Source organism: Aspergillus pseudonomiae (genome assembly GCF_009193645.1).
Source record: "Aspergillus pseudonomiae strain CBS 119388 unplaced genomic scaffold BDV37scaffold_78, whole genome shotgun sequence".
NCBI lineage: Eukaryota > Fungi > Ascomycota > Eurotiomycetes > Eurotiales > Aspergillaceae > Aspergillus > Aspergillus pseudonomiae.
In genome coordinates, this window is record NW_022476070.1 from 1 (window position 1) to 26586 (window position 26586).

Here is a 26586-nt window from a genome sequence, read left to right on the forward strand (position 1 = left end):
AAAAAAAAAAAAAAAAAAAAAAAAAAAAAAAAAAAAAAAAAAAAAAAAAAAAAAAAAAAAAAAAAAAAAAAAAAAAAAAAAAAAAAAACCAAAAGGAATGAGGAAGAATTATGCACCCATTCCTCTCCAAATCGAACCCAAGCCAAACTTCCAGCGCCGCAAGAATCCTCCCCGCTCATCTCCAACTCAACCACTACTCACCACCTACACTCACCACCACCACCTACCTACCTACTTACTACTACACCACTTGAATCCCAACCTCACTCTCACTCACACAAACTAACCCAAAGAACCCCCAAAAGAAAGAACAACAATGCCCCAACCAACCCCACCAAAACAAGACGTCATCGCCAACCCCCGCCGCCTCCTCATCCTCACCCCCTCGCAACACTCCCACACCACAATCCCCCCATTCCTGCACTCCCTAACCGGCTGCCCCGTTATTGATCCCCCGACGACCGAGACCAGAAACCAGAACCACCCAGATACTGACCCCACTGCGAGGCCGACGACGACTACATTCGCAGGCTACACGACACACCCCCCGCTCCGACTCGAGAACAGGTATTATAAAGCCGAGGTGCCGATTTGGGTTGATGAGATCCCACTTTCTATTTCTGGGTCTGAGAGTGCAAATACAACTACAACTACAACTACACAAAATGACCAACCGGAGCTAAACCCCCAAGGAAAAGAAGAAGAAGAAGAAGAAGAAGAAGGACAAAAGCAAGAACAAGAACCCCTCACACCAAGAACATGGCGGGAAGAGTTCTCCGGCCCAGAAGCGAGGGTCGTTAGGGATGCCATCGGGGGCGTGGTTATCTGCTTGCGCAATTTGGATCTCGTGGCTCCGTCTCCGTCTGCAGAAGCAGAAGTAGAAGCAGAAGCAGATGTGGAGGAAAGACCGGAGTGGAAGGGTCTGCGGATGTTCCTGGAAGCTGTGGGTTCTGTTAAGGGGGTGATGGATGAGGAGAGAGGACTGGGTGATGTTCTTGGGTTGGTTGTTTTGGTTGGCAGGGGGAGGGAGTCTGGTGGTGCTGCTGCTACTGCTACTGCTGCTGCTGGGGATGCGGATGAGGTCGATGGCTTGGGGGAGGAAGAGGTCTTTTCTGTCCCCTGGTGGGAGGATAAATTGTTTGATCTGGGGTTGGTGGGGTTCGAGGTTGTTAATTGGGATCCTAGGGAGGTGGGGAGTGAGGAGAGGGATCGGTTTGGGGGTATGTTTTCTTCTTTTTCTTTTTTTTTGTTTGGACAGATGGTGGTTGGGTGGATGAATGGTTGTTTTGGGGTTGGGGTTGAGTGTTCAGGGGTGTTTAGATATATGCTAACGTGAAACAGAGTATCAAGGTATGCGAAGGGTGAGGGAGATTCTAGAGACGCATGATTGGGCTTCGACGCCTGCTGGGGAGTCGGATGGTGTGGACGGTGTTGAGGATGAGCTGGAGAGGCACTTGCTCGAGGATGGGTTCGATCTGGAGGTGAACGAGCTGGAGCGGGAGATGGTTGGGTTGCGGTTTGCGATTGAGAATGGAGGCGACGATGTAGGCGGGATTGACGGGGATGATGAGATGAAGGTTGAGTCGATGGAGGCGTTGATGTTGCGGATGAAAGCTATTAAAGGTATGTCTGCCCCCTTTTCCTCCCCTAGTTCTGATGGGTGCTTATTCGTATAGACATGAGTGATGAGTTACCGGAGAGCGAACGGAAACGATTTGCGGCGAAAGCCGTGCGAGATATCATGATGGAGTTATAATGCACCTAGCTCAGGCCCTACTTATTACGCGTAATGAAAACATGATAGAGTATGTAGCCAGCAGTACATCATTACCAATGCGTCTTGTAGCAGAATTAAGCTTATCTAGACCAACCCATCCCTTTCGCCATATCAACACCGACATCTCACAGCTGCAGTCATGACCCTACTCCGCCCTCTTCTTGAGCACCTTCTTTCTCTGGGCAATCATATGCGTGTACAAGATGTAAGAACCTAACGGGTAATCAGCACAGGACACATATCTGGGAAGCGAAAGCAGAAACCTACCAGGAACATAGATACCCAGAACGACGATCAAGAACCACCGGTACAGAGGGTTAAACTCGGCAGCCGGCTCCAGCGCCTTCACAACCATGACGCACTCACTGGTGATGCCAAGCGGGTAGAGCACATAGAAGGTGTTGTATCTAAATTCCACGTGTCAGCAAAGTTCACCCCGAAGCCAGACCCATAAAAGTAAAGGGCAATGCATACCTCAGCCAAGTCAGCCACCCGGGCACACCCGCGCCCAGAACCTGCAAGGCAAAGAACCCATACCGAATACACTCGGTAATACCCCAGGCGCTCAAACAGCCCAGGAAGGCATAGTCGCCCACCTTCACCGTCTCCGTGGGAGCCCCCACGATGCCTGCGCCGTCACCTTGTTCGTGGAACAGGAACATCACACCCCAGATGAGAAGCAGTCGGCTCGCGACCTGCATCGCGGTCGTGGTGACGGGGGCGCGCACGATGCCGAGTAGGCTGTGGAAGATCTCCAGGACGGCCAGTGTTTGGGTCGTGGCCAGGAGAGGCCAGTAGATGTCGTTGAAGATGGCGGGAATGTCCTCGGGGGAGTTGGTTGCGAGGAGGTAGAAGCCGCGGAGGGTGCAGGTCGCCCAGAGGGCTAAGCTGGCAGCGTTGTAGCCTAGGAGGTACAGTTTTGTGAGGCCTTTGGGGCCCCGGGGGGAGGCGGATTTGGAAGACATTTTGGGTCTTTGTTGTGCTGCTCTTGTTTTTCGAGTTGTGTTTGGATGGAAGCTGCTGAGTGCTTGGTCTGGATGTACTGCTGCTGGCGGTAGATTGTGCCGCGGGTTATACGACACGACCGAATTATAGGGATTGAGTTAGCAGCAGGAACAGCTGAAATGCCCCAAAGCGATAGGGTGAAGCAATTGATACCGCACTGGTCGACAGCTGGACAAAGGGGAAGAAAATGAGATGGGGATCTGGCTTATGTAATACACGTTGAGATGCCGAGGCTCCAAACAGTTATCAACATATTGAGATCTGTTGGGATTTTGCTAAGGTCAATGCTTAGATGAAATGATAAGAACTGGCATTCAATCCCGATGAATCAGCTTGGGTTAGAGATGTATCCCAAATTTGGTGTATCATTCTATCGCATATTCTCAAGTAGTGTACATTTTGGGTGAAGGAAAAGTTATCCATAGCAACATATGTATCACTTATCTTATCGAGAAACCAAGAAGTCTCATCTCCGTATTAGATAGCGCATGTGGCTGTTTAAACGTCGTCTAAGCTTGCGGATGGCGGATGTTTAACCCGCTGGACATTGGACTATTGGTAGGAGAGTGAGAGGGAAACAGCTCTGTACTGTAGTGGGTATCGTATCCCTTAACTTGTAGGGCTGTCAAATCAATACTCTCGCGTCACGTGCGGTGATCACGTTCGCTGAAATCAGCTTACTCTCGTATATCAGCTGTTCGAGAAACGACGAAGTGCAAGAAAGAGGATAAGGGTGTGAAAAAGAGGAACAATAAAAATACTAGTAGTCAGGGCACATGACGGTCCTGTCTCCAAGATTTCACGTTGATGGTACAGTACAACGCTGCCCAGATCGACTTGGCGAGGTCCACTGCGAAGAGGTTTGGGTATGAAGCCAGAGGGTAAGAAACATGCAGGCTGATGTCATAGGATGTGCTGCTGCATATTGATCACACGGAACACGGCGCTGGTACCCTGAGTGGAACAGAAAACAAGCCTATCCGATACCAGCGGAAATGTCATCGTCGGTACTATTAGTCCCGTTTCAACCCTTGGGAACTCTTAGAGGCCTAAATTTCAGGCCAGCGAGACATACGTCCAAGGCCTTTACCCCTGGTGGTTGACGACCCACCCTTTCGTTCGAGAAGTGTGCTGTTACCAGCTTACCAAGACCAGACAGATTTCCTGATCGGGTGGTGATAGTCGGGCAAGTTCAGCGAGAAACGGCCGAGCGAAAAACCATCGGATTGCTCGGTCATCGTCTTTTCCTCTGTGTCCAAAACTACTGCACTTCTTCCCCTATGAGAGGGGGGTAGGAGGCCGAAAAGCTCCGGCGGTTGACAAACAACCTGTGTTTGCGTTCGGTCGAGGATGACTTAGTACAGCATGAGAAGGATACAGGACTCGGTAACCCCCTGTACGGCACCGAAGTGTCTGGAAGGCGGCCCAAGCTTTAGACATCTTGGCAGAGCCCCGCCAACGTCAGCGGTCGTCACGGATTGGCGGTCTCGTGGCCCCACACTGATGTCATTTTCCAAGCGCATTTCTCTGATAGGCAGGCTGGGGAACTAGACCCAATAGACCTCCTCGGGTTCATGGATATGCGTTCATCGTCCCCACGGACTTGGGATGTTGTATAAAGGCTCGAGCGGAAACCCAAGTGGTTAAAACAGATATTTCTTCCACCAAACCAGAATTCACGGAGCGAAGAGGCTGGGGGTTGTGACTGATATTCCGGTCACAACAACAGGATCATCTTCTGCATCCTGTCATAACCCATCCTTATCGGATTCTCCTTTATCGTCTTAGCTCATGACACCCCGCAGTATGACACATTGCGACTGAAGGGTTACCTCATCCTCTTTTTTTTTTTTTTTTTTTTTTCTTACTCTACCAGGAGCACGGTACATTCCTTCCTGTCCAATCTAAATTTGGATGGCCCCTGAGGGCCCAGAACCTCTCATGCAGAAGGGAGTTGACGCGACTTTTCTGGTGGCTGGTCTGCGCTATTTTGTCTAAGTGATGATCGTGATCTGAATAAGATTCCGAGAAAGGGCAGTATTGTGCGATGACGGAATGAACTATGGCTCTCTTTTTTTCCCCATCCCCTTTCTTCTTTCTCCGTCTGCTTACACTCTTCCGTAACGCTCATTCGGAGATGGAGCCCAACGATAGACATCATCCAGAAAGAAGTAACTTCCCACGTGCACCGCCAATCTTGTAACATCTTTGGTTCCTTGGGGTTGGAAATGATGTAAAAGGGGGTTATTAGTCAGATGGGCAGTAGTTGACCATGGGATCGACACGTTACGCTTAGTTGATAGGATTGCCCACCACTACGTCAGTTGTGGTCCTATGATTTCAGCGCGCATTTAGTGAAAGAGTGGAGATGCTGGTGTCCTTCCCAATAGGGACCATCGAATCAACCGCATTCCCCGAAGACATTCTCTCCCACAGCTCGGTGATCTGATCGCTCCTGTGGAATTGGGCATGATTGTGATCCGTCTGATAGGGTTATACAGATCACAAACATTGCCGAGGGGGAAAAAGATTTGGGGAAATTGAGGCTGGAAAAAAAGGTGACCTTGCATGTCTGACTTTTCTGAGATTCCCCACACACTAAAACCAATCAGTCCATTGGGACCGAGTGGGATGTTTGACCTGATATTAGTTTAGTCGAAGAGAAAAAGAGAGGGAAGGAGGGAGAAGAAAATGGCACTGGTGAATAGATAATGTCTGCCACAGACGAACATTCCTCAGTTCTTGGGGTTGTAGGAGAATGGCAATGATGGCGAATTCCCAAATACTAAAATAACCAAAACAGAAAGGATGACGCCAGTGCCAACGAATTTATATCCCACCATCAAATCTGCCATTCAGTCAGTTCCAGCTAATTTCACTAATAATAAACCACCGGGGAAGATGATTTTCACCCTTCACTCTTGCTGTTTCTCATTCTCCTTCTTTCTCTCCTTTCTCGTTCTGGAGTCCCGCACTTCTTGCCCCCTCTGTGATTGATCACCATTAATTTCTCTTGATGCCCTTTCCCCACCAACCGCCGCTCTGCGCGCTTCCCAATCCAACAGGCCCCTCCATCGCTGCATCTTCGTGGCTATAATTGCTGGACATCCCGACTACTGCAATCCACTTGACTGGGGGCCAATGAAGTTGACCGCCTCTTGTTCCGACTGGTATCTGTCATTGTGATCATATCATTGAGGGTTTCTATGAATTCTTTTCATTTCACCCCTCACCCTCTCGGTTCGTCCCATAAGGTTAGCCGATCTATTGAATTTCTACGTTCTTCTGATCCTGAACCTTGCTTTGCTCTGTCGGGTAATTTCCTAAATATTCTCTTCCCAATCCACCTTGAAAGTGTCGCCATTGGAGGGAACCACTGTTTCTGCTTTCTTTTCAATGACCAGAGGTCAATTATTGATCTCTATCGGTCTTACGAACCGTGACCTCTTTTAAACCCACACCCACTTTTGGTTCCCCTCCTTGCCTTTTTCTTCCCCTCCACTTTTTTTTTTCTTGGTTCCTTTTTTTATTTTTATTTTTATTTTTATTTTTATTTTTTTTTCATTTACCAACGGCGCAACCAAAACGAGAAAAGGAAGGAAAAAATAAAAATAAAAAAAATAATTAAAAGAAAATCCTGAGGAGAAGCAGAAGGGAGGCTCCTTCACACAAACACACACACACACAGAGCTTCCGTCATATTCTCATCGTCTTTGTTATAATTTTTCAACCCTCTTCTTTCTTCCTCTCATCTACCATCGTTCTTGTCTACCATTTTTGCTGGGCTAATTTCAGCCACATCTTTTCGCGACACAGTTTGATAATTAATACCCGTATATTTCTTCGGTGTCAGCCTGGATTCCCCATATTTTTCTGATTTTTCTGATTCATTCTTACTTGCATTATACCCAACGACCACCCATTGCAGTGTTCCAGGTAGGAAGATCCCCTTTTTTTTTTTTTTTAGTTCTGCTGATAACTACCCCTCCTTGTCCCTCCTGATCCAGACAACTGTTCCTCTACGCATGTTCCATGTGGACCCTTCCTTCATCCACTTCCGCGTTGTGGCTGATTGATATTGACTCGGCTTTCCTCCCACATTGTTGTTCTTTTTTTCCTTCCTTGAATCTCTCTCAATCCCCTTTTGTCTGACCCCCCAACCTTGCTTCCCCTTACTTGCAAAGTACGTTGGCACAGACCTAGACCCTTCAGCCTATCCTTGTCGTTTTAGTACTTCCATCCCACCTCCCTCCCAATCAACTTCCCTATCCTCCCCCGCCCTCTGGAGATCTTCCCTTTTTCTGAAACACTCATACCCAGAGGTGAATCATCTCAAGTGTTGTTGAACCCCTCATCTCCCTATTACCTCTGTAAACCAGTGGTCCCTGTGACGTTCCTCCTCCCTGTGCTTCTCCCACGTAACGTCCCTATTGCGTAGGGCACTATCAGTCATGGAGTCCAGTTGCCATATCACTACCATTGGTTTCGTGGATTGTCAACTGACACCGACTTGGACAAACAGATCGCTCTGTGTAATTTCAGTACTCGTGTACTTGTTAAATTCTGGATCCGGACTTATTAACCGGGTAACTTGACGCCATCAGCACCGGTGTTAGACAGATCCGCCAGAAACTAGCGGTTCGGATTGCAAGATCAGACGAAGCGTGTGGAACAACAGAACTGAACCTTATTATATTCAACATGGCGCCCACCACCACCAAGACTACTGTGCAGACACCTGTACGTGCCGTACCGTCCGCGTTGGGATCCGTTGGATCATAGTGCTGACCTCGAGTAGCCCAAGACCGAGGGTCCGCCGAAGCTTTCCGACATGAAAGACTGCATCGACCAGCTCACATTTGAACAGATCCTGGAGATGGACGATGACGATGATGAGATGGACTTCAGCAAGGGAATTGTCTTCGGTTTCTTTGACCAAGCTGAGGCCACCTTTGAAAAGATGGAAAAGGCCCTGTAAGTATGCCCGGAATAGCAGCCGAGGGATTCCAGGACTGACCCAAACTGCACTTGCAGTGAGGACAAACAACTCAGCGAGCTATCTTCATTGGGACATTTCTTGAAAGGCTCGTCAGCTACTCTGGGGTTGACTAAGGTGAAGGATGCATGTGAGAAGATCCAGAACTACGGTCTTGGGAAGGATGAGACGGGTACCAACAACGAATCGGAGGAGGAGTGTCTGAAGAAGATTAAGAAAACCCTGTCGGACTGCAAGGTGGATTACAAGGAAGTAGAGAGCTTCCTCCGCAGATATTACGGCGACAACAGCAGCAGCAACAACGAGAACAAGAATGACGACAAGTAGTCCTCCAAAGCAAAGGTGGAAAGAAGTTGAAAGCGTGAGGATGATGGTTGACTGAAATATACCACGTGAGGTGACACACCTTTTCACATCAAAACTGCATTCGACACCATAACCGAAAGAGAAAACAACGCAATTTTTTTAATTTCCAGAAGCGCGTCTGATAATACCCTCGGGTTGTTTTCGTCCAATGCTTGCTCTCCTTAACCCCGTATGAACCAAGGATACTATGACGATACATGAGGTAGATGATATGTTTTCTTATTTTCTTTGCCCGGCCTTCTCCGAGTTTCTGTTATTATTATTCTTTCCAGCTCTATCTAGTCTAGAGGTTTGTTCATAAAATAGGGGAGATTTCTGTTACCCTTTTGTCCAGCCATTTCTATCGAGCACACAGGGACAGAGCTTCGAGTCCCACGGAGACAAAACTCCCTTGGCACCGCATGTGGATGGTAGATTTCCTATTATTATTTTTTTTTTCTCTCTCTTCTCTGTGTAAATGGGCGTGTATCAGGTGTGTGACCGATACCCAGCACAAGGCCGGCTGCAGATGTCATGCCCGACATGCTTTATGAGGGTTTAGACATCCATCCCCCTTGGATGGGAAGAGGGTACGACGAGTCGGCAGTGTTTTACAATTTTTTTTTTTTTATTTTTATTTATTTTTTTTTTTTTTTGGAAGACCATCACCAGTGAGACCATACCTGTGATTTATGATCCGACGGTCATTCCATCCTGAAGGAAGTCTAACTCTTCTGGCAGCATCATCTACCCCATGCCGGGTGCCATCGAATCAACCGCGCAAACGCAACTGGCCAGGACAACGCATTTACCCTATTGAGGAGGAGTCGATAGACTTTCGTGTCTTAATCTACTCCGTTTACCTTGTACTTCCATCGACCAAACAGGTATTAATGTCCTACGAGACATCTCGATCCGTTGTACTATCCGGGTTAACTATCGCGGAGTGCCTTCCTAAGTATGTAGTCGCATACAGTTTCCGAAGTAATCGTCGTGGACTGAATATATTCTATATAAGGTGTCGGATTCATCCTCCAACCCAGTTGTCTTCTTTCTTCATACTTATAGAATCGCGTAAGATCACACAGCCTCTCTGTCCCATTATAGCCACCAAATCGAACACTAGAACCAAACCAGCAATCCGGTCCATTACCCGTACCTTTTCCCCTACACCAATCCGCCTTTGAGGATCTCCAAGCCAGTGTAACACCCCATGATCCAAGCCCCGTATGACACACCCATATTATATTCCAAATATCTTGTATAAACCGAACCCCAGAATGTCACATCAAACATGGCGACGGCCTTGACGAACTTGACTCCAGGTCTCCGATGGGCACACCGAGACTCCGGACGAGGACAGTGTAGACCCCATGCTGTCTTGTTTGTTTGCCTGTGTGACTTGGATGGTAGGTATGGATTTTTTGGTCTTGAGTGGGTATACAGAAGTAACTTTTTGTCCCTCGTTGTTCTCATGGGTGAGAGTTGTCTGTGCGGGATCACTTTTGTTGATTGGGTTGTTACACGGCTGCGGGAGGTTATTGGGTTCTTAACCTCTTTCTTTTGCTGGTTTGGGTGTATGGTTTGGGTGTAGATATGGTGGTGGATTTATATATGCATCCATCGGATATAGAGATAGATATACACATACATTTACATATACATACAACTTCATATCAAGGATAGAGAGCAGCATAATGTCAAGGAATGGGGAAAAAAAAAAGCAAATCACAGTGCACTACTTCCCATCAAACAGCCCCGTTTGACACTCTAACCCCCAAAGTAGTAGACGAGACCAGGTACGCCCCGTTTGATGTCATTTGCGTTTCACCCCAGGCAAGGATCTTCCACCAGGGGTAAATTCGATCACTAATCTAACCCAACCCAACCCAACCTAGCCTCTGGGGACCTGGACAGTTTGTATACTACACGTGAACCTCGCTCGAGGTCGAGGCTTGTACATACTTGTACTATCCTATACTGGGAATGTTTTACTCGGGCTTTTTGATACTAGACTGGACTGGACTGGACCAGACGTAAGTATGTACATGACACAACCTGAGGTTATGTATGTAGCTAACCACTCCCCCATGCATGTCATATCAGGCCATGAGATGTACTAGTATTCTGTCCACTATCTTCTATACCAGCGAGTTGGACTTGTTTCGTGCAGGGGTAGGTTATGTATGCACAGAATCACCGGGTACGTACATCCATGCGTAAGCTAGTCTAGCCTGTCTCTTTCAATACCGTCCTTTGTTCCTCAATTCCCTATACAAGTTTCCCAATACAACACAACAACAACAACAACAACAACAACAACAACAACAACAACAGTCCCGGCAATAACAAGTAGAAGAACAAATATCCACACCTGAAGATAACTTACGCAAAAGTCCTTACATCGAATCCTAATCAAGTCCATCCATACAAAATCCACCGATCCAAACCCACCCGAACACCCCTGCCCCAACACCCGATCCGTCCCGACGACCCTGAAGTACCAAGTCAGCCCTGGGTAAGTGTACACACACACACATACTCTCTCTCTCTCACACACACATACAAATACAAATACACACACAAATACAAATACAAATTACACTCCTCATACAACATCCATACCATACCATGCAAACTATGTAGAAACCGCAGGTCGAGGGTAGGGTTATTGTGCGACGCAGACCAGGATCTCGACATGGGTGATTTTTCATTTTTTTTTTTGCTTTTTCAGGGTAAAGGAAAGGTACACCCATACCTCAGCTAGTGTACATGTATGTATGTATGTATGTATGTATGTATGTAGGCAAGTAGGTCGCAGACTAGGGTGGAATGTATGGGATGCATGGGGGGAGGGCTACCTACGTACGTACTTTGTGCTTCTTCCGAGGGTTTAAGAAGGGGGCGTGGGGTCTGTCTGGGGTTTGAAAGAGGGAGGGTGAGTGGTTTTGGTCTTTATCTTGTCTTTGTCTTTTTTTTTTCATTTTTTTTTTTTTTGTGGCTAGGGTTGTCATCTGGTTCAATTGAATTTGATTGAGGTATTGGTTGGGGTTTTGATTACAACTGTGAATCGGGGTTTATTTGCTTCGAGGTGGTTTTGGGGCTTCCTGTCCTTTGTCGACTGCTGGGATAGAAGTCAATGGCGCCTGTCGGTCCTCGTGCCTCGAAGGAGGAGTTCATGCAGGCTTTGGTCTTGGATTCGCAGGATCCGCAGCATGAGCAGATTTATAGGGCGATGAGGGTATGTTTTCTCGTCTACTATTTGTCTTGTCTTGTCATGTCATTGTCATGTCGTGTTTATATCTACGTCTATCGAATGCTGTATGGTACAATGGTCCATTGACAGGAACAGGATGAAGCCATCGTCGTCTATAATCGTCTCAACGAAGATACCTCGCATCTCCTCGACAGCGTAGCCAACGACCCGTCCACCCGGCCGCCCTTCTTCTGGCATCATATCCGTCCCGAGCGCCAACGGTGGGGGATCATCGAGATCGCGCAGAATGCTGGGCCCTTGACCCGTCCTTTCTTCGCTCGCGGCGCCACGGCCGGTGAGTACGGTCCGAATTGGGTGGCCGGGTGGTTGCTGTATAGTGTGTTTCGGTCGAGGGATGTTCGGAACAATCGCAATCGGCGAAAGGGGGACGATCATGGCGAGTGACAATGGTGTCTGGATATTGTGCTAGGTATGCTGACGGTTCGCAGGTCAGGGCTCGAAAACGAAGAAACAGGAAGAAGATGCGCCGCCGAAGAAGTACTATGATCCGGTGCGAAATGGGTAGACAGGGAGTACGGAGAGGATTTGACCGTCCTGGTGTGCATGTAACACAATCCTTAATCATCGTCTTCGCTTTCTTTCGTTCGATTCGATCCGTTCTTTTGCATTCGCTCCTTTCTTAAAGCTTCTGTCACGCGTTCATCTCGCTCGTCTTTCTTCTCATCCCACACAACGTCGTACTCTGCTGCAATAGTTTTGATTTCTTTTCGCAATAAATTCCCTTCGTCGATCAGTGACTCCCACTCATGGAGGTCTACGCCCTCCCTCTCATACAGCTTCTTCTGTCGCGCGTTAATCGTAAAGTCAAGCGCGGACTTATAGGAGATTTCGCGGTTGTGGTAGAGGAACCATAAGTAGCCCCCCATCAGAGTTGACAAACTGGCCAGATACGTGACCGGTTCCATGGTATCCCAGCCCAGATCCGTCTCGAACGTAAGTTTGTATACGAGGTACCACCACATGGCGAGAATCCCGAACCCTCCCACGGCCACGCGCTGCGCTCCTCGGTGGGCCAGGGCATCGCACTCGTGCTTGATCTCCGCGATGCTCTGAATCCTTCCGGAGATCTTCCGCAGCCGCATTCTTAGGAAGTGTGTTCGCTGATCGAACGAAGGCACAGTCACATGGATCTGGCGCAGACCAGCCGGACCCCCCTCGATACTGACGATGAACTCCCGAGCCCGAGAGGCGTCGCGGACAAAGTCGCCGACCTCGGTGGACTGGGACCAGCGGACAAAGCGTTCTTCCCTGTTGCTCTTGCCGGGTTCACCACGTCGAAGATAGCTGTATGTGTCATCCTCCTCGTCCGGTCGACGTCTCCGCTGCCTAGCTTCATGTCCGGCCCCAATCTCCCCCAGTCGGTGCACCTCAGTGTCGGTCGTCTCATACATCGATTTCTTAGGTATGACAGGGTTGTCGTCCATTTGAAGTGCAATAAAAGAGACAGCAGGCGGCCTTGGCTTCGCACCATCGATTGAAACCGGGGGGATCTCATCCTGAATGAGACGTTCGAGGTAAGATAACGGCTGCTGGGGATGTATCAGGATAGCTATCGGCTCAATGTCTTCAACAGTTAACTTTCATGTTCCCTCAAGCCTAAAAGAACAACATACCATCATGTTTACTATTATGACTAGCGGTAGGTAACGGAATAAGAACCTTGAAGAGTCTCGACGGCGTCGTCAACAATTTCCCTGCAACCCGGACTAATCAGCGCCCTGAAATGAATCGAGAGGAAGCGCACCCACCCTTCGACATTGCATTCGCAAGCTTCGACCCCTGCTCCCCATCTTCACTCTCAGCACTCCGCTGCCGGTCCTTCTCTCTGATCTCAAGCCTCTCCAGCTCGTCCCTCGTCTCCTGTTTGTCCTCCTGGATGGCATCAAAATGCGCGAATCGCCGCACCTGCATAGACACAGGGAGCCCACACCTCAAAGCGCCCTGACCCTGTCTCCCAGCCAAAACACCACAAGCAACGCGCGACTGACCCGCCACCGGCGAGTTGACATACAATCTCGTCCCTGGCACGCCAATGGGCCGTCTAACCATCGCCCCAAAGGCGGACACCCGACGCACAGCCGCCCTCATATCCGACAGACGGCCGTGCTCTCAAGAATCTAAAGCTCGAGACCAAAAAAAAAAAAAAACACATACAGATACGAATGACTTCATAAACATTAACAACCAGTGTACTCGGTAAAATAGTATAGTAAAGCAGCTAACCCCGGAACCCAAAAGCAATGCCAAAGGTAAGAGAAAAAGGGATTGTTTATATCATAGCATAGCACCGCCTCCTTCACGCATCCCCACAATATCGCATCCATTTATAGCTCCATGCCATCATGGCATCATAGGCGACCCTGTTTGGGTTTCGCTTTTCTTCTTCGAGAACGGGACTGTATACGTCATGGTGAGTCAGCAGATTAAGCATCGCAAGGGGGGAGGCGCTTTACCGTTCTGGGGCTAGTGAGATATATGCCAGGTGCTTCGATTTCGACTCCGCTTCTTTTTGGGATGTAGACGTTTCAGGGATATTGATGTTGTCGGTAGGTATGGTGACGATGGTGGGTTTTGCGTTGCTTGGGGTTCGGTGAGGCCACGTTTGGGGGCGTGGGTGGGTTTTTGTGTGTACTGTATGTCTGGGGTTGCGGTGAGGGGGGGACTTGTGGACTTGTTTTCTGCATGGGTGAGATGTGGGCATCTAGGGGGGTTCAACTGGGTAGGGATTGTTAATATGAAAATTGTTTTGGGGGGCTTTTTACTATTGTTTGTGGTTGTAGTGGGGATTTTAATGTTTGTTGGTGTTTATAGTGTTATATAGTCGGTTATATAGTTGTATGTGCTATATTTGCAGAGTTGGAGTGGACATAAGGGCCTTATGCTGATAGCTCTTGTTGGATAGGATAGTATATACAGGCATATGTCTATGCTAGTAGTTGGGGAAATGTTTGGTGTTGAGTCAAGGTCGGGTTCTTGCTTTCTCCTGGTGGGGGGGGTAGAGCTGTGGTGAATAAGCGTGCGGTTTCTAGACATTAGGAGAGTATTCATATTCTTGCGTTATACCTACTATAATCAATTGGAGTAAGGGTAACCGGGTTTTCATCTTTCATACTTGTTAGTCGCAAGTGTTAATCCCGGTCTGGATAGAGACATTGTATAAAGAACTACTAAGGCAAACCAACGAATACGCAGTAGCACAATAGACCTCTGCTTTTACATTACCGATTTTGCGTGCCGACGAGCATGGTTTCAAAGTAAAAAATGATGTAGGTTATCAAGAGAAAGGAGAGTAGATCCTAGGTCTAGATTCTAGTCCCTGTCGTACAGACTGGTTGTTGTACCTGAACCTGGGTGCACATGTACACATATGGCAAAGGAGATGGATGACTGGATTCATTCTCATATAGAACTAACTGGTGAAAAGAACTATTCCGCCACTTGCACAAGTCAAAGAACGCTGGACAGCTCAATGCAGTAATGCACATTCAATCTTATATCCATACTCGGAATTTTGTAAGCCTGGCAGCACACTAGGGTATATCTGTCGATGGACTGATTTTTCGACTAAGGTCACACGCTTCAATTGAGAACAAGCACTTCGATCTATCTGGATATTCAAGTCATGTCATAAATCATAAAAGTCGTTAGAGTCCTCCACGTAGTTTTTGGCTTTGTACGCCGAGTTCCGCTTGACCACAATTCTGTGAAAACAGCAGGGGCGACTACATTCCACGGCTGCTGAATGCGAGGGCCCTCGACGGCACGGCGGGCCTGTCCTGACCGAATCGTCCTCCCTCGTAGCTTTCAGGGCTGCTCCCTCCGCTCCTGCTTCCTCCACTGATCGAGGTATCGGTATCATCGTAGCGGGTCTTTCGTCCAGTGCCTATCGCCACAGGCATTCCCTGGACAACCCCTCCGTGGTCATGTCCAGCTGGGTACATGCCGTCATTGACGGAGAAATTCCGACAGATGAGGTACGCTCGCATTGCAGCATTCTCTCGAGCCAGGGTTTCGTTTTGGTAAACAGTGTCCGTCTGGTATTCCCGATTATTGACGCGAACAATGCAGGTATACCCGGTAGGGCCTTCATACACCTCAAACTGGGGCTCCGGCCAGCGGCGGCGTCGGCAAAGACCTGTACACATGGTTATTCAACTTCGAACTTGACTTTAATCAGGACTGTGACGTTTGGAAGCCACCAGGGCAATTTGCCGAGATGTTAACAAATCACGTAAAGTGCAACAAAGTAAATCTCTGATCGATGCACGGGATAGTCATTTCCCCCGAGGGTTTCTCAAGGAGACGAAGAAGAAAAAAAAGGAAAAAAAAAAGAAGATTTAGGGGAAAAGATTCATAAACCGCGATTGCCGCGATCAAACCAATTTGGGCAAGGGTTTTCTGAGATCGACCGCGTAGAGTTGGGCATATTGCAACAGAGAGGCTACATACTCGCAAGGTATAGAACATAGTACATCGTGAAGACAGGCGGGCGTCCAATAAAACGTATGGTACAGAGACGTATCAAAGCAGTATTTGCTGCCCTGGGTCTGTTGACACTGCACAAGATCCTGGCAACCACACCCAAGGTATGGAAACAAGCCTATGCAAACGGCGCTTGTTGATGCCCAATGGCCACGTTCCTCATATGACACTTCAAGGGATTTGCTGTTTCAGAATAGCCAAGATCTTGTCACGAAAAGCGGATCAGTGGAGAGGCTTAGTATAGATTTGGTCAATCTAGACAAAGGCACGACAAAATGCGAACAAATAGAACTAACGTATGATGGAAGATAGCAACATTCCACACAATGGTAGAAAGCAAGAAGGGACAAAAGAAAGAAGGGAAAGAAAGGCAGGCAAATATTATCATTCTAGCCAGGTATAATCAGTTCAAATAAACAGGCGGGGCCCATAAAGCAGTAGCCCATAACTTAGGGTCAACAGAGAGGCAAAACAAAAAAAAAAAGGGTCTAAGAAAGGAAAAGGAAAAAGAAAAAAGAAAAATAAAAGAAATAAAAAAAATAAAAAAGGCCAACGGTCTTCTAATCGGGTCAATTGAGGCATTCTCCACCAGATTGGAGTTCTGGCGCAGGTAACAGGCGAATTCCATGAGCCATTGCGGATCTAAATTGTCCTAGCTTTGTTCATTTCGAGTCGTTTCTTTCTGGAGATCGAATACTGGAAAGTGTGGATTGAAACGTTGATGTGCTGGCATGGCTTTCCACCAGTGATCCAGTACTAGAAGACCCAAGACAACTTTGCTCCATATGCCACGGTGTAATTCGCCGCCGATCCAGGCGGCTAAGATTGACATGTTGCTCAGGATAAGAAATTCCGGTCAAATCGTCATTTCGGTCTACCATTCTTCCTGCAGAACGAGCGCCGGAGCTCTGGGCAAGGGCGATAATCAGTAAATCTTTTAGTTAGTTCTTTTTTCTCCTTTCTTTTTTGTTACTCTCCTTCCTTTACTAGTTCGGTTGAGAATTTCTAGAACCCCGCATTAAAGACGAAATCTAGAAAGGATTCCCGTCGTTCCAGAATCAGCAAGCATGAGATAAAATAATATATTAATTGGAAAAGAGGCGGCGTTGTGGAAGGCCACTAATGCATACAATGATGAATCCCAACAAGAGAGGGGTTCATGTCGCGCAGACGAATCCTGGTTGTAATCTTAAAAAAATATAATCAGTGATTAAGGAAGATAATAATAATTAAATGGATGTCGACTCCGTAGTCTGTGGGCGAGAGGGAGGGAAAAAAAATTAAAATAAAAATAAAAAAAGTGTGCCACTTTAGTCAACAGTAGTATTAGCCACGATGGACCCGGCCACGACTTTTTGCTCAGACCAATGCTGAGGGACGATCACGATCACCATCGACTCGGTAAGTGATCCGAAAACGTCTCTTGTGTGAATTGACCGCCTCCTCGGAAATATTCGACATCTATCCTGTGATCCTTCAGGAGGGCCTTTCCAGCTGAAAGGACGACGATAGATCCATTGTTTTCATCAAGAGCGAGCGGCGGTTCCCACAAATTGACGGACATTGTCATAAAATCCCCGGTTTGGACGATGATCAGCCGTGTGGGAAAACAAAATTGGTTCTGGATTTGCGCCGGTGGATCTCTGATCATATCCATTGGACGAGCCATTCCGTGGTTGGCAGACAGGCATCGGACGCAATGATGAGTTGGCAGTTTGGTCGTTTGGCGCGGCGGGGAATCCATGTCACTTTACACGAGACGAGGAGAGAAGTATAACCACCATCCTGCAGAGTAGTAGTAGAAGTAAGTAAAGTAAATAATAATGATCCTTCAATTGAGGTTCCGCACAATTCAATTGCTATTTGCACCACTGTTGACCCCTATCCCTACCCTCGACTGACAGACTGCAGTCTGTGCAATGCATTGTGTGAGTCTGCCTTCTTTTTCCCTCGCAGAAAGTAACGGGGTAGAACAAAGTTTGGAACTTAACCTTCACTCATTCTCTTTGTATTGGCAGGTGGGGTGTTTTTTGTTCCCCTAAAAGTAACGTTAAAAAAGGTGGAATACAAGACATAATGGGCTTTTGGGGAGGGAGGTCAATGTCACGGCCATGGTTGACTGCACCAGCCTAAGAGGGGAACACCAAACAAAAGAAAAGAGGTGGTTAAAGGGAATTTCTTTACAACAAATGCTTCCGGACCATCGAGTCCGCCACCTGAACGATCAAGATACAGGGCAACCGCTGACTCAGTCATACACGGGGAATTCTAGTTCTGCAGGAAATCATTCCACTTCATGCAGTGTCCAACTGCCGGTACCACCAATATCCCGTGATTTCCATCCTTCTTCCTAGTACTTACACATTTCACCCCTTACGTCTTGTTCGTTTACAAACATAGCTCATCAACCCTCGAGGTTCCTGTATGACGCGTTCTCCGGTGAGCGTTGACATGGGATTGGGAGCAATCATAGTCCTGCATTTTTACTGTACACAATAATAGCAGTCTGCCTTATAGATCATTTCTTATCTTTGGTGAAGTCCATTCTCGTTGTTTTGTCCACTTTTCATTTGCCCAGAATCAACTAGACCTCAAGCGGTGCATTTTCATACCACGTACGCATATTCTCGGCAGCCTGATGGGGAATGACATACAGAGGGTGGAGCGCTGTGAGCCGATCTTTCTCATCGAATACGATCAAGTCTGATCCGTCATTGTTCGAGCTGGTGACAGGAAGGGATTTCCAGGAAAATGCCGAGGAGAAGTCCTCCTTGGAGCTTGCGCTAGCATCGGTATGGTAGTGGTGATATTGGGTCGTGCTCAACCCAGTGAGAGTATAGCATGTGTGGTACGAATCTGGATGTCTACGTTTGACAGTTAGCTCCGTAAATTGCGCTGCAACAGAGATCTATATGGGATGACCATACTTTCCGGGCTTGTCACGAAGCCCTCCGTGCTTTCCCTGGCAGCAAGCAAGGATGTATCTTGTCAGGCCTTCGCGGCTATAGAGGTTGTCCGTTGAGGTCTGTTTAGGGGCCGAGGCTGATTGGGTGCCATTTATTGCGGACTGAATCAGTGGCCAACAACCCCCAACCCAGAAGCTGTAACATCCATCTACCAACTTGTTGGTCCGTCCAGCGAACCCTCCTTCTGGAGCGTACTGTCGAGCGGAAAGCCATGATAGGAGCATTGGAACATCCACGGATCTAGTATTCTCAGCAAAAAGTGGGGGAATAGCAAGCTTATGCAGCTCCTTACCTGGAAATGGTCGCTTCGGGCTTGCCTAGAATGCATAAGCACGCCAACGCGCAAAAAGCGTAGGCGCCATGCGCCTCCGACCCGGGACTACCGGAGATGCCACCTTCGAAAGTCTGGCCTATGGCCTATGAGCACTCCCGTCCATTGGACCAAACTAAGATACCACTTACATCGTGATAGATAATCTGACAGGCCACTCGTGAACTTTTCGAACCCATGCTTCCGAGCTGCGGCATCAGGTGGCAAGGTAAGTGGTAGGTCAAGGAGCGATAAAAGCACCATCGCGCAGTAAGCGCCTCTGGTATGACGTTCAGTCAGATCGAGCGGTAGGACGATAGATAGGAGTGTTACTACCTCACATCTTCTTCCCCGCCCTCGGATACTCTAAAGCCACCGTCGGGCTGCTTCAGTCTTCCGAGCCATCTCCACCTAGTCCCAAGTTAACGGTGCACAGATCTTCAACGGTGGCAGCTATACAACTCACATTGCCTCCCGATCGATCAATTGGAAAGCCTCTTCGCCACCAACCATGGCGAGCGATAGAACGGCAGCATAAGAGGGTGCGCAGTGTGACAGTTGGCCATGTCCTCCTCCAAACCCACCAGTGAGGTTCTGCATAGGTCTAAACGACGTAATTACCCTGGGAAGGAATGAATTTAGACATTGAGTTACCGAAAACAGCAATCGACCAACATAAGCAGATTACACTCCCTAATGATCCTACAAGAGTGTAGATCAAGGCAACCAGGCGCTTGCTTACCGTTCACGGAACTGACTGATGTCTTCACCTAGTAGGGTTAAGCCAGCTAAGGCCCAGTAAACCATCCAGGGACGACTGGCATCAAGGGCCACAAAGCTCCCCGGATAGTCCTCTAGGGAGTCATACAGATAGGCAATATGATCATCACGATTCAGTGCCGGTACCCCAAACTGATTGAACGTTCCCTGTTGACTGCTATGGATACCTTTCAGGAATGGTAAGCATTTGTTTACGGTTTCTTCTTGAAGCTTTGTTGTCTCAGTTTTGAGAGCGTCTTGGATGATCGGCAGCTCCTTGAACAGCGCTGGGACCGCCGGATGTACTTGGGTTTCGCTCATTCTGCGCTGCTGCTTAGGCAGTGTATGATCCTGTGAAAGAGTTGTCGATGACGGACAGCTTTCTGCCGGTTGGTTGGACGTGATGCTTGACTTTCCCGCCGATATTTGACTGGTCGAAGCGAAACGAACTTTTCGACGCTGCTTTCCTGTCGCTGAAGTGACAGGCATGAAATCTTCCGAGGAAGCTTAGATCCGTATATAGTCTTGTGGACAAAGGAAGCTAATGTCGATACCAATAATAATCACATAAGCGATCTCACTGCTATTGTTCTGTTATTGGCAATGGAGAAAGCGCATTCATTGTTCTTTTTTCCCACTGGGCGGTGGGTCACCCCTCACTATGGTAGACACATTTTGCCCTCTGTGCAAGTTTTACTATTATACGCTTCATTCACCACTCTCATAGCCTTTTGTAGAAAAATAAAATGATAGAATGCTGCTAATACGACCATTGCATAGTTCTAGCTATTCTAGCAAGTACGATTTTTAAGGAGTAGCATCAGGAATGTCAAATCCAAACCGAAGATCCATATTTTTCAGACCCGGATGTACTCCGTACTGGACTTTACCGTCATAACCCTCCACGTTCTGTCAAAGAAGCCTGTGGTCCCGTGACGAGCATTCCTTTTTCCTAAGGCTCCCGCAAAATCAGAACCGGAATGGATCGGCCGGTGGGCACGGGTGAAGGATTCAACCCAATAGCATCTCACAACCTGGCCAGGATGGTACCGAATCTGGTATTCCCGCTACGAAAAGCCCTTGTTGAACTAAAAGAGGTAGTCCAATTCTTAATCCTAACTAGTTGTTGATCAACTAGCTTGGGTGTCTGATGAGGGGCTGTCGGCTAAAAGTCCTCTTCGTTGCCACCTCTTCCAAGACATTGTTAGCACAACGCACAAAGGCAATGAAAGATAATCTGATATCACGAGGGAGATGTTACCTTGCCTGATCGATGGGATCCTTGGATCTCGACAGCTAATAACTGTGGGCGAACATGGTCTGCATACACAGCATATCTCATCAGGATTCAAGGTTAGTCAAGGGGCGGCACTACCGAATCCCTATTCCTGGTACGAAGGACTCCGTTGACCAGAATGATTCGCGCACACAGACCACCACGTACGGCTACGTTCCCACCAGGTATGGCGCTGATCAATCAGCATCAGACACAGCCACTCAAGCGCCAATCTCGTCAATAGATATCCGCCCTCTGGAACTGGAGTTACCATTTATGGAGCTACGCGTTGGATGTGTTATTGCATGCGGCGGATGGCGTGGCAAGCTGCGAGTCAGAACCCAAGCGAGCCGATACGATTTCTTAGTCGTAGGCAAATGGAGTTAGTTGATGGGCTTCCAGGATGTGGAGCCCACGGGCCTCTGAAAGCTGAAATTCAGATGCAAAACGGTTTTCCTTTTACGCCCTAGTCTGTCTTGCAAGATCCCTGAAAAAAAAAAAAGAGCTAAGCGCAACTTTGTCTACTTCTGTCTCTTTTTTGGGTCTGGTGGACGATGTGGCCACGATTGACTTTGTCATCGCTCCCAGCTTCAGGGATTTGCTTGAGCGCCGATTTTGATCTATCATCTTCGTCTTCATACCCCATCAGCATTGTTGGCACTCATGCTTTCATGGATCGGCCCTCGGTTGTCTACCGCTTGACGGTCGAGAACAAACATAAACTCAAATATCGGAGGTGAAACACCTCGAAGGATCCAGACGAGATATAGGTAACTGTTCCTAAGCGCGTAAGAGGTGAACATTTTCCATGACGGGACTTGTTGAGGAAGAGAAAGAAATCAAGACAAACAATCAAGAAACAAAATTAAAACGGTCAACCGAAGACAACCAGTCAGCAGGCAGCTTGTCATCACCAGCATCAATTATCTCATCTTCATCGCGGAAGTGCCAAGTGAAGAGCTAGTCCAAAATGATTTTCTTTCCCGCGCCTAGAACAGCCCTGTATGGTAAACCAGGTAATACTGGGTTGGAGCTACTGCAGCGTCAGCCGCCCTGTTGTCAACATGTGTGCGTCAGTGATTGAACGTTGACGGGGACGAGGCTATAATTGGCAGCCAATATTGACTGATTCGTCGGAGCAAAAGGCTGCAATGTTTGGACACGCATCCATACAGAGAGCGACATTCTGCTACGAGGTAACCCATCTTAGGTAGAGAGCAGGAGGTCCTCAATTACCATACCGTGCGTACGGGTATGGTCAGCGGGGTCTTTCCGAGCCCCAACACTATTGCCACGGCCAGCTGAATCGGAGCCCCAACTACCAATGGGCGGGGAGAATCCGTCGAAATTGAACGATCTTGATGGTTTCCACTGATCTTCTTTCCCGAATGTGCACCCATGCGTCTTTGACGGAGGAAACCGTGGCTGTACCGTGGTACTCGGGTAAATGGGACCAGCCTCTCTTCACTTATCACGTTTGTTGTCAGCACGAGAAGGGTTGACAAGGGGTCAGGAAAAAAGAATGCAATAGTGAATGACAGACATCTGTGTCGATGTCAATGGCTGCTCACTTAAAGACATATGATGAATGAGCGCATGCTACTGCTGCATTGGAGGTATGTACCCCCTGATGTACATACTTTTGAAACGTAATATACCTGCTTACTCTGTACAGTAAAGAAATAAACCTCCGTTGGGAAGCGCTGCGCTAAGCACGGTAGGGAAATCGGATGCATGTGTGTCTTCCACTAGTGTATCTATAACCCTAACCATTGGAGATCCTAAAGAGGAAAGTGAGTAAGTATCATGAGACTCGTCAATCGAGGAATGTGTCGAAGGTTCCCGGGGGATGGATTTACTCAACCATACCATTACTGTACTGGGTAGTGGGGATATACGAGTACACTCTGAAGTTTTGCCTAGTTTGATGCACATATTGCCCTAGAGGCAGCTACTCGTGAAAGTTATGGTTAAATGGGTCGAGTAATTCTATTGCCACCCTGACGGGGTCGTTACCGGACGAAACAGAAAACAGAAATGTACTCAGTACAGTACCTCTAAGAAGAGAGTGAGACTCGGGAGTGTGAGAGAAGTAACAAGAGAGAGAGAGAAAGCGGAGAAAGGAACAGAAAGACTTCAAAATTACAAGCGGCGTGGCATTTAATCATGGTCACGGTAGCATGACCCCCCCAGACAAGCCAGTGGGAAGGCATGACGGGACGGCGGATGACCCAACCTCCCCACTCCGATAGCGATAACTCCATCCCAGGATCCCCTAGCGTATCTCCGGCCGACGCAACTCCCGCCTCACCGCTGCTTTGCTCCCCACCGCTTCATGCCCGCCATGGCCTCATCCTATCATCCTCTTCTCTTCTTTTCTTTCGTACCCCCGGATTCTGGGCTTTCTGCTCACCCGAAGCCCTTTGTCCTCAGGCTTCGCTGCTGCCGATTTCACTTCCAATCCTACCTCTTATTTGTTTTTTGTACCACCCGTCTGTCGTTTATTTTATTTTATTTTTTGATGAATTTTTCCCTTTCCTATTTCTTGTTTTCCCTCTCCCTTGGTACATAGGCAATTGACACACAATGTCAAATGTCGATATTTCCAGCGACGGCTTTATCGGCCTCGACTATGACTCGAGAAACTACCTCCAGCCTCAGTCATGGCCCGTGGCGGTGGACCACCAGGCTTCCCACCGAGCAGAAGGAGCGCGAGACATTTCTCCCTTGCAAACCAGCGGTCACGCATTTGAACAGTCGGTAGCTCAGGATCCCAATCTGATGGTCGACTGGCAATTTCAGCACATGCAACCCCACCTTCAGTACTCTCATGAGGAAGCCTCCTCCGCTCCTCAGTTCACGACCGCAAGCTTTGGGATGCCCCTCCAGTCGTCCCCCATTGATTTAATCTCTGCTACACCCCAAGGACAATTAAGCGGAAGTCTCTTAGACGGCCCATATCTGCCTCTGTCCGCACCGGTTGAAATGGTTCCTTTTCCTTATCAAGATCTGCAATCTGACTTGATGGCCTTTCCGTCCGATGGCCTGGCGCATGGCCTACCTGAGATTGCCTCGTACGCCGCGCCGCAGAACGTAATAGACAGCAGCTCGCCCGCGGACACGTACTTGGAGGTCCGTTCGTTGACCAGCTCGAGCAGCGACAATGGCTGGAGCACTATTGAGCGCCGCTCGCATGAGTACTTCCCCGACCAAGGCTTCTTCATCAATCCCACGCAGACATTGCATGACAGGAGTCTCTCAGAGTCATCTTATTCAACGTCATATGGCAGCTTTGTAGAGATTTCGAATCCAGTCAACTCACCCAGCTCGGACACCAATTTTGATGCCGCCTTCAATAACACAATGGCCCGACGCGTGTCATTCGACCATACCTCGCACGGCTCGCAGTCACCGACTGCGGTCAGTCCTGTGGCCATCGTGCGACCCATTCCGGTCCCCATGAAGAAGCCCTCATCGCCTACACGGTCTACCGGGTCGCAAGCCTCGTCTACCTCTCCCCCTACAAGGAAGCCATCCCGCAAGAGCCCTATTGCTGCCAAGACTGCCGAAACAAAGGTACGGAAGCAGTCGCAAAATGGGAAGCCGGAAACCGAGAAGCGTGTTGGAAAGCGGAAGGGTCCGCTCAAGCCAGATCAGCGGAAACAGGCCAGCGAGATCCGCAAGTTGAGAGCGTGTCTCCGTTGCAAGTTCTTGAAGAAAACTGTAAGTAGTTCTTCCAATCACTGACGAGGCGAGCCCTGAGACAGTTGACTGACCGGTAAAACAGTGCGACAAAGGCGAACCCTGTGCTGGCTGTCAACCATCGCATGCTCGGTTATGGCAGGTGCCATGTACCCGCATAGACATTAAGGAAATTGGCTACTTCATGAAGGACTGGAAGGCTGACTACGAGCGTCATATCTCCCTTGGGTTCTCGGTAGGCAATATCAAAGGCTTCTCAGAGCATGAGAGGACTCTCTTCATCACCCATGGCTATGGCCAAATCCTTCCCATCAATGCTCGCGAGGTTTATGTGCACAACGAGCAGTGCTTTAGTGTCGACTGGGTAGAGACGTACAACCGAGGGCCCACGAAGTACGAGGTGGAAACCGCTAAGCTTTCTGCTGGAATGGAAGGAATTTCACACGCTATGCTATCCGATTATCTCGATCGTCATATCGATGGAAACGGCACTTTTGAGAAATTTGTTGATGATTACTTTGAAGGCACTCCGTTCCTGACACAAATGCTGAAGACCGCATTCCGGTTCTATTACCGTACAAAGATGCCGGTGATCCGCAAGGCCTTGAAGCTTATTATTGCCTATAACCTGACGCTCCATGTCACGTTGGTCGAGGGTTTGGGTGAGGAAGAAGGACTGCTTGGAAAGATTGAAGCAGAGACTTCAAAATTCAAGGGCAAGACATTAGCACCAGTAATGATCAACTTCCAAATCAAGTGTGCTATGGCAAACATGTGGCGTGAGTTGCAAAAGGACGTTCTGGAGGAGCTCTCTAGCCTCTATTCCAGCGTCTACAGCGGAGAGAAGCTCAAGAACTGGCCGACAATCTTCATCCTAGCGTCCATCCTTTTGGCCGTGTGGGAAGAGATGCAGTTCGACTGCCATTACCGCACTCGGGTAAGTTGTCTCTCGGATAGTATGGGATTTTCCAGAGATACTGACGGTTGCTAGGATGCCGCCGCTGTCGAGAAATTCTGCAACGACATGGAGACTACCCCCGTCGGAGTCATTGTTGGCTTGTTCCAGGCGATTTCGCAGAAACTTCCCGCATTCACCGAGTGGGAAACACAAAAGCACCACCACCTGCTGCACTCGAACCCGGATGTCTGCAGCGCAATGACTGAGGTTCGCCAACACGTCACGCAATATGGTAAGAAAGTCGAATGCCACGCAGCGTATTTGTCTTGGCTGACCTCCGTCCAGAGAGCTATCTCCGTAGCCGCTCCAGTTCCAAATTTGACCGCAACGACTTTGACTGTTTATCGAATAAATTCGTTTCAAGACTTGTTGTCCGCGCCAATTAAACGATCAGCTATGAGAATGATGGTACATTGTGCTTGTTTTTCTCACGGCTTTTCAATGACGGCATCGGCGCGGTATGAAACTATGAGATATGCCGGCATTCACGATTATGACTCGCATTAAGCCATTAGCGACTACGATCGTTCTATTCATTCTTGTTTCCCGTCTCGGTCTTCTCTACATTATTCTTTTTATTTCTTGTTTTTGCCAGTCTAGCCTAAAGCTTACGTGTTGTCTCTTGCGTGGTTTCAACTTACACTCTTTTTTGCTTCTAGTGGTATACCTTTCTCGCACAGTATTATAAACAGCGATGATGAGGATCACGAATGTCATGATATTGTATGGTCAC

General features: G+C 48.2%; 8 protein-coding genes across 8 annotated transcripts; 4 read left to right on the forward strand and 4 right to left on the reverse strand.

Moving 5' to 3' along the window:
- Positions 1-110: 110 nt before the first annotated feature.
- BDV37DRAFT_201650 (adaptin-binding domain-containing protein) lies at positions 111-1982 on the forward strand. The gene is made up of 3 exons (XM_032079861.1): positions 111-1220; positions 1342-1623; positions 1677-1982. The coding sequence occupies exons 1-3, from the start codon at positions 317-319 to the stop codon at positions 1754-1756; spliced, it is 1266 nt and encodes a 421-aa protein (XP_031937759.1). The 5' UTR covers positions 111-316; the 3' UTR covers positions 1757-1982.
- BDV37DRAFT_201766 (protein tyrosine phosphatase-like domain-containing protein) lies at positions 1630-3472 on the reverse strand. The gene is made up of 5 exons (XM_032079863.1): positions 3464-3472; positions 3179-3395; positions 2252-3089; positions 2045-2184; positions 1630-1990 (listed from the first exon to the last, which is right to left on the reverse strand). Exons 3-5 carry the CDS (start codon positions 2740-2742, stop codon positions 1923-1925), a joined length of 699 nt encoding a protein of 232 aa, XP_031937760.1. The 5' UTR covers positions 2743-3089; positions 3179-3395; positions 3464-3472; the 3' UTR covers positions 1630-1922.
- A 4011-nt stretch (positions 3473-7483) lies between these two features.
- BDV37DRAFT_274406 (Hpt domain-containing protein) lies at positions 7484-8105 on the forward strand (the record flags this gene model as incomplete). Its single annotated transcript, XM_032085227.1, has 3 exons — positions 7484-7522; positions 7593-7756; positions 7817-8105. 3 exons carry the CDS (start codon positions 7484-7486, stop codon positions 8103-8105), a joined length of 492 nt encoding a protein of 163 aa, XP_031937761.1.
- A 3157-nt stretch (positions 8106-11262) lies between these two features.
- On the forward strand, positions 11263-11905 carry BDV37DRAFT_274407 (uncharacterized protein; the record flags this gene model as incomplete). Its single annotated transcript, XM_032085228.1, has 3 exons — positions 11263-11364; positions 11476-11776; positions 11829-11905. 3 exons carry the CDS (start codon positions 11263-11265, stop codon positions 11903-11905), a joined length of 480 nt encoding a protein of 159 aa, XP_031937762.1.
- Positions 11867-13694, reverse strand: BDV37DRAFT_201789 (uncharacterized protein). Its single transcript, XM_032079864.1, has 3 exons — positions 13149-13694; positions 13014-13094; positions 11867-12964 (listed from the first exon to the last, which is right to left on the reverse strand). Exons 1-3 carry the CDS (start codon positions 13486-13488, stop codon positions 11958-11960), a joined length of 1428 nt encoding a protein of 475 aa, XP_031937763.1. The 5' UTR covers positions 13489-13694; the 3' UTR covers positions 11867-11957.
- A 1309-nt stretch (positions 13695-15003) lies between these two features.
- On the reverse strand, positions 15004-16079 carry BDV37DRAFT_201828 (uncharacterized protein). The gene is made up of 2 exons (XM_032079865.1): positions 15850-16079; positions 15004-15535 (listed from the first exon to the last, which is right to left on the reverse strand). The coding sequence occupies exons 1-2, from the start codon at positions 15872-15874 to the stop codon at positions 15123-15125; spliced, it is 438 nt and encodes a 145-aa protein (XP_031937764.1). The 5' UTR covers positions 15875-16079; the 3' UTR covers positions 15004-15122.
- A 2085-nt stretch (positions 16080-18164) lies between these two features.
- On the reverse strand, positions 18165-20719 carry BDV37DRAFT_257514 (CAAX farnesyltransferase subunit beta RAM1). The gene is made up of 7 exons (XM_032082957.1): positions 19901-20719; positions 19625-19780; positions 19495-19569; positions 19311-19438; positions 19141-19258; positions 18810-19088; positions 18165-18746 (listed from the first exon to the last, which is right to left on the reverse strand). Exons 1-7 carry the CDS (start codon positions 20404-20406, stop codon positions 18467-18469), a joined length of 1542 nt encoding a protein of 513 aa, XP_031937765.1. The 5' UTR covers positions 20407-20719; the 3' UTR covers positions 18165-18466.
- A 2547-nt stretch (positions 20720-23266) lies between these two features.
- Positions 23267-26239, forward strand: BDV37DRAFT_296853 (Zn(II)2Cys6 transcription factor domain-containing protein; the record flags this gene model as incomplete). Its single annotated transcript, XM_032090205.1, has 4 exons — positions 23267-24916; positions 24981-25832; positions 25887-26085; positions 26139-26239. Exons 1-4 carry the CDS (start codon positions 23780-23782, stop codon positions 26237-26239), a joined length of 2289 nt encoding a protein of 762 aa, XP_031937766.1. The 5' UTR covers positions 23267-23779.
- Between the last annotated feature and the right edge of the window lie 347 nt (positions 26240-26586).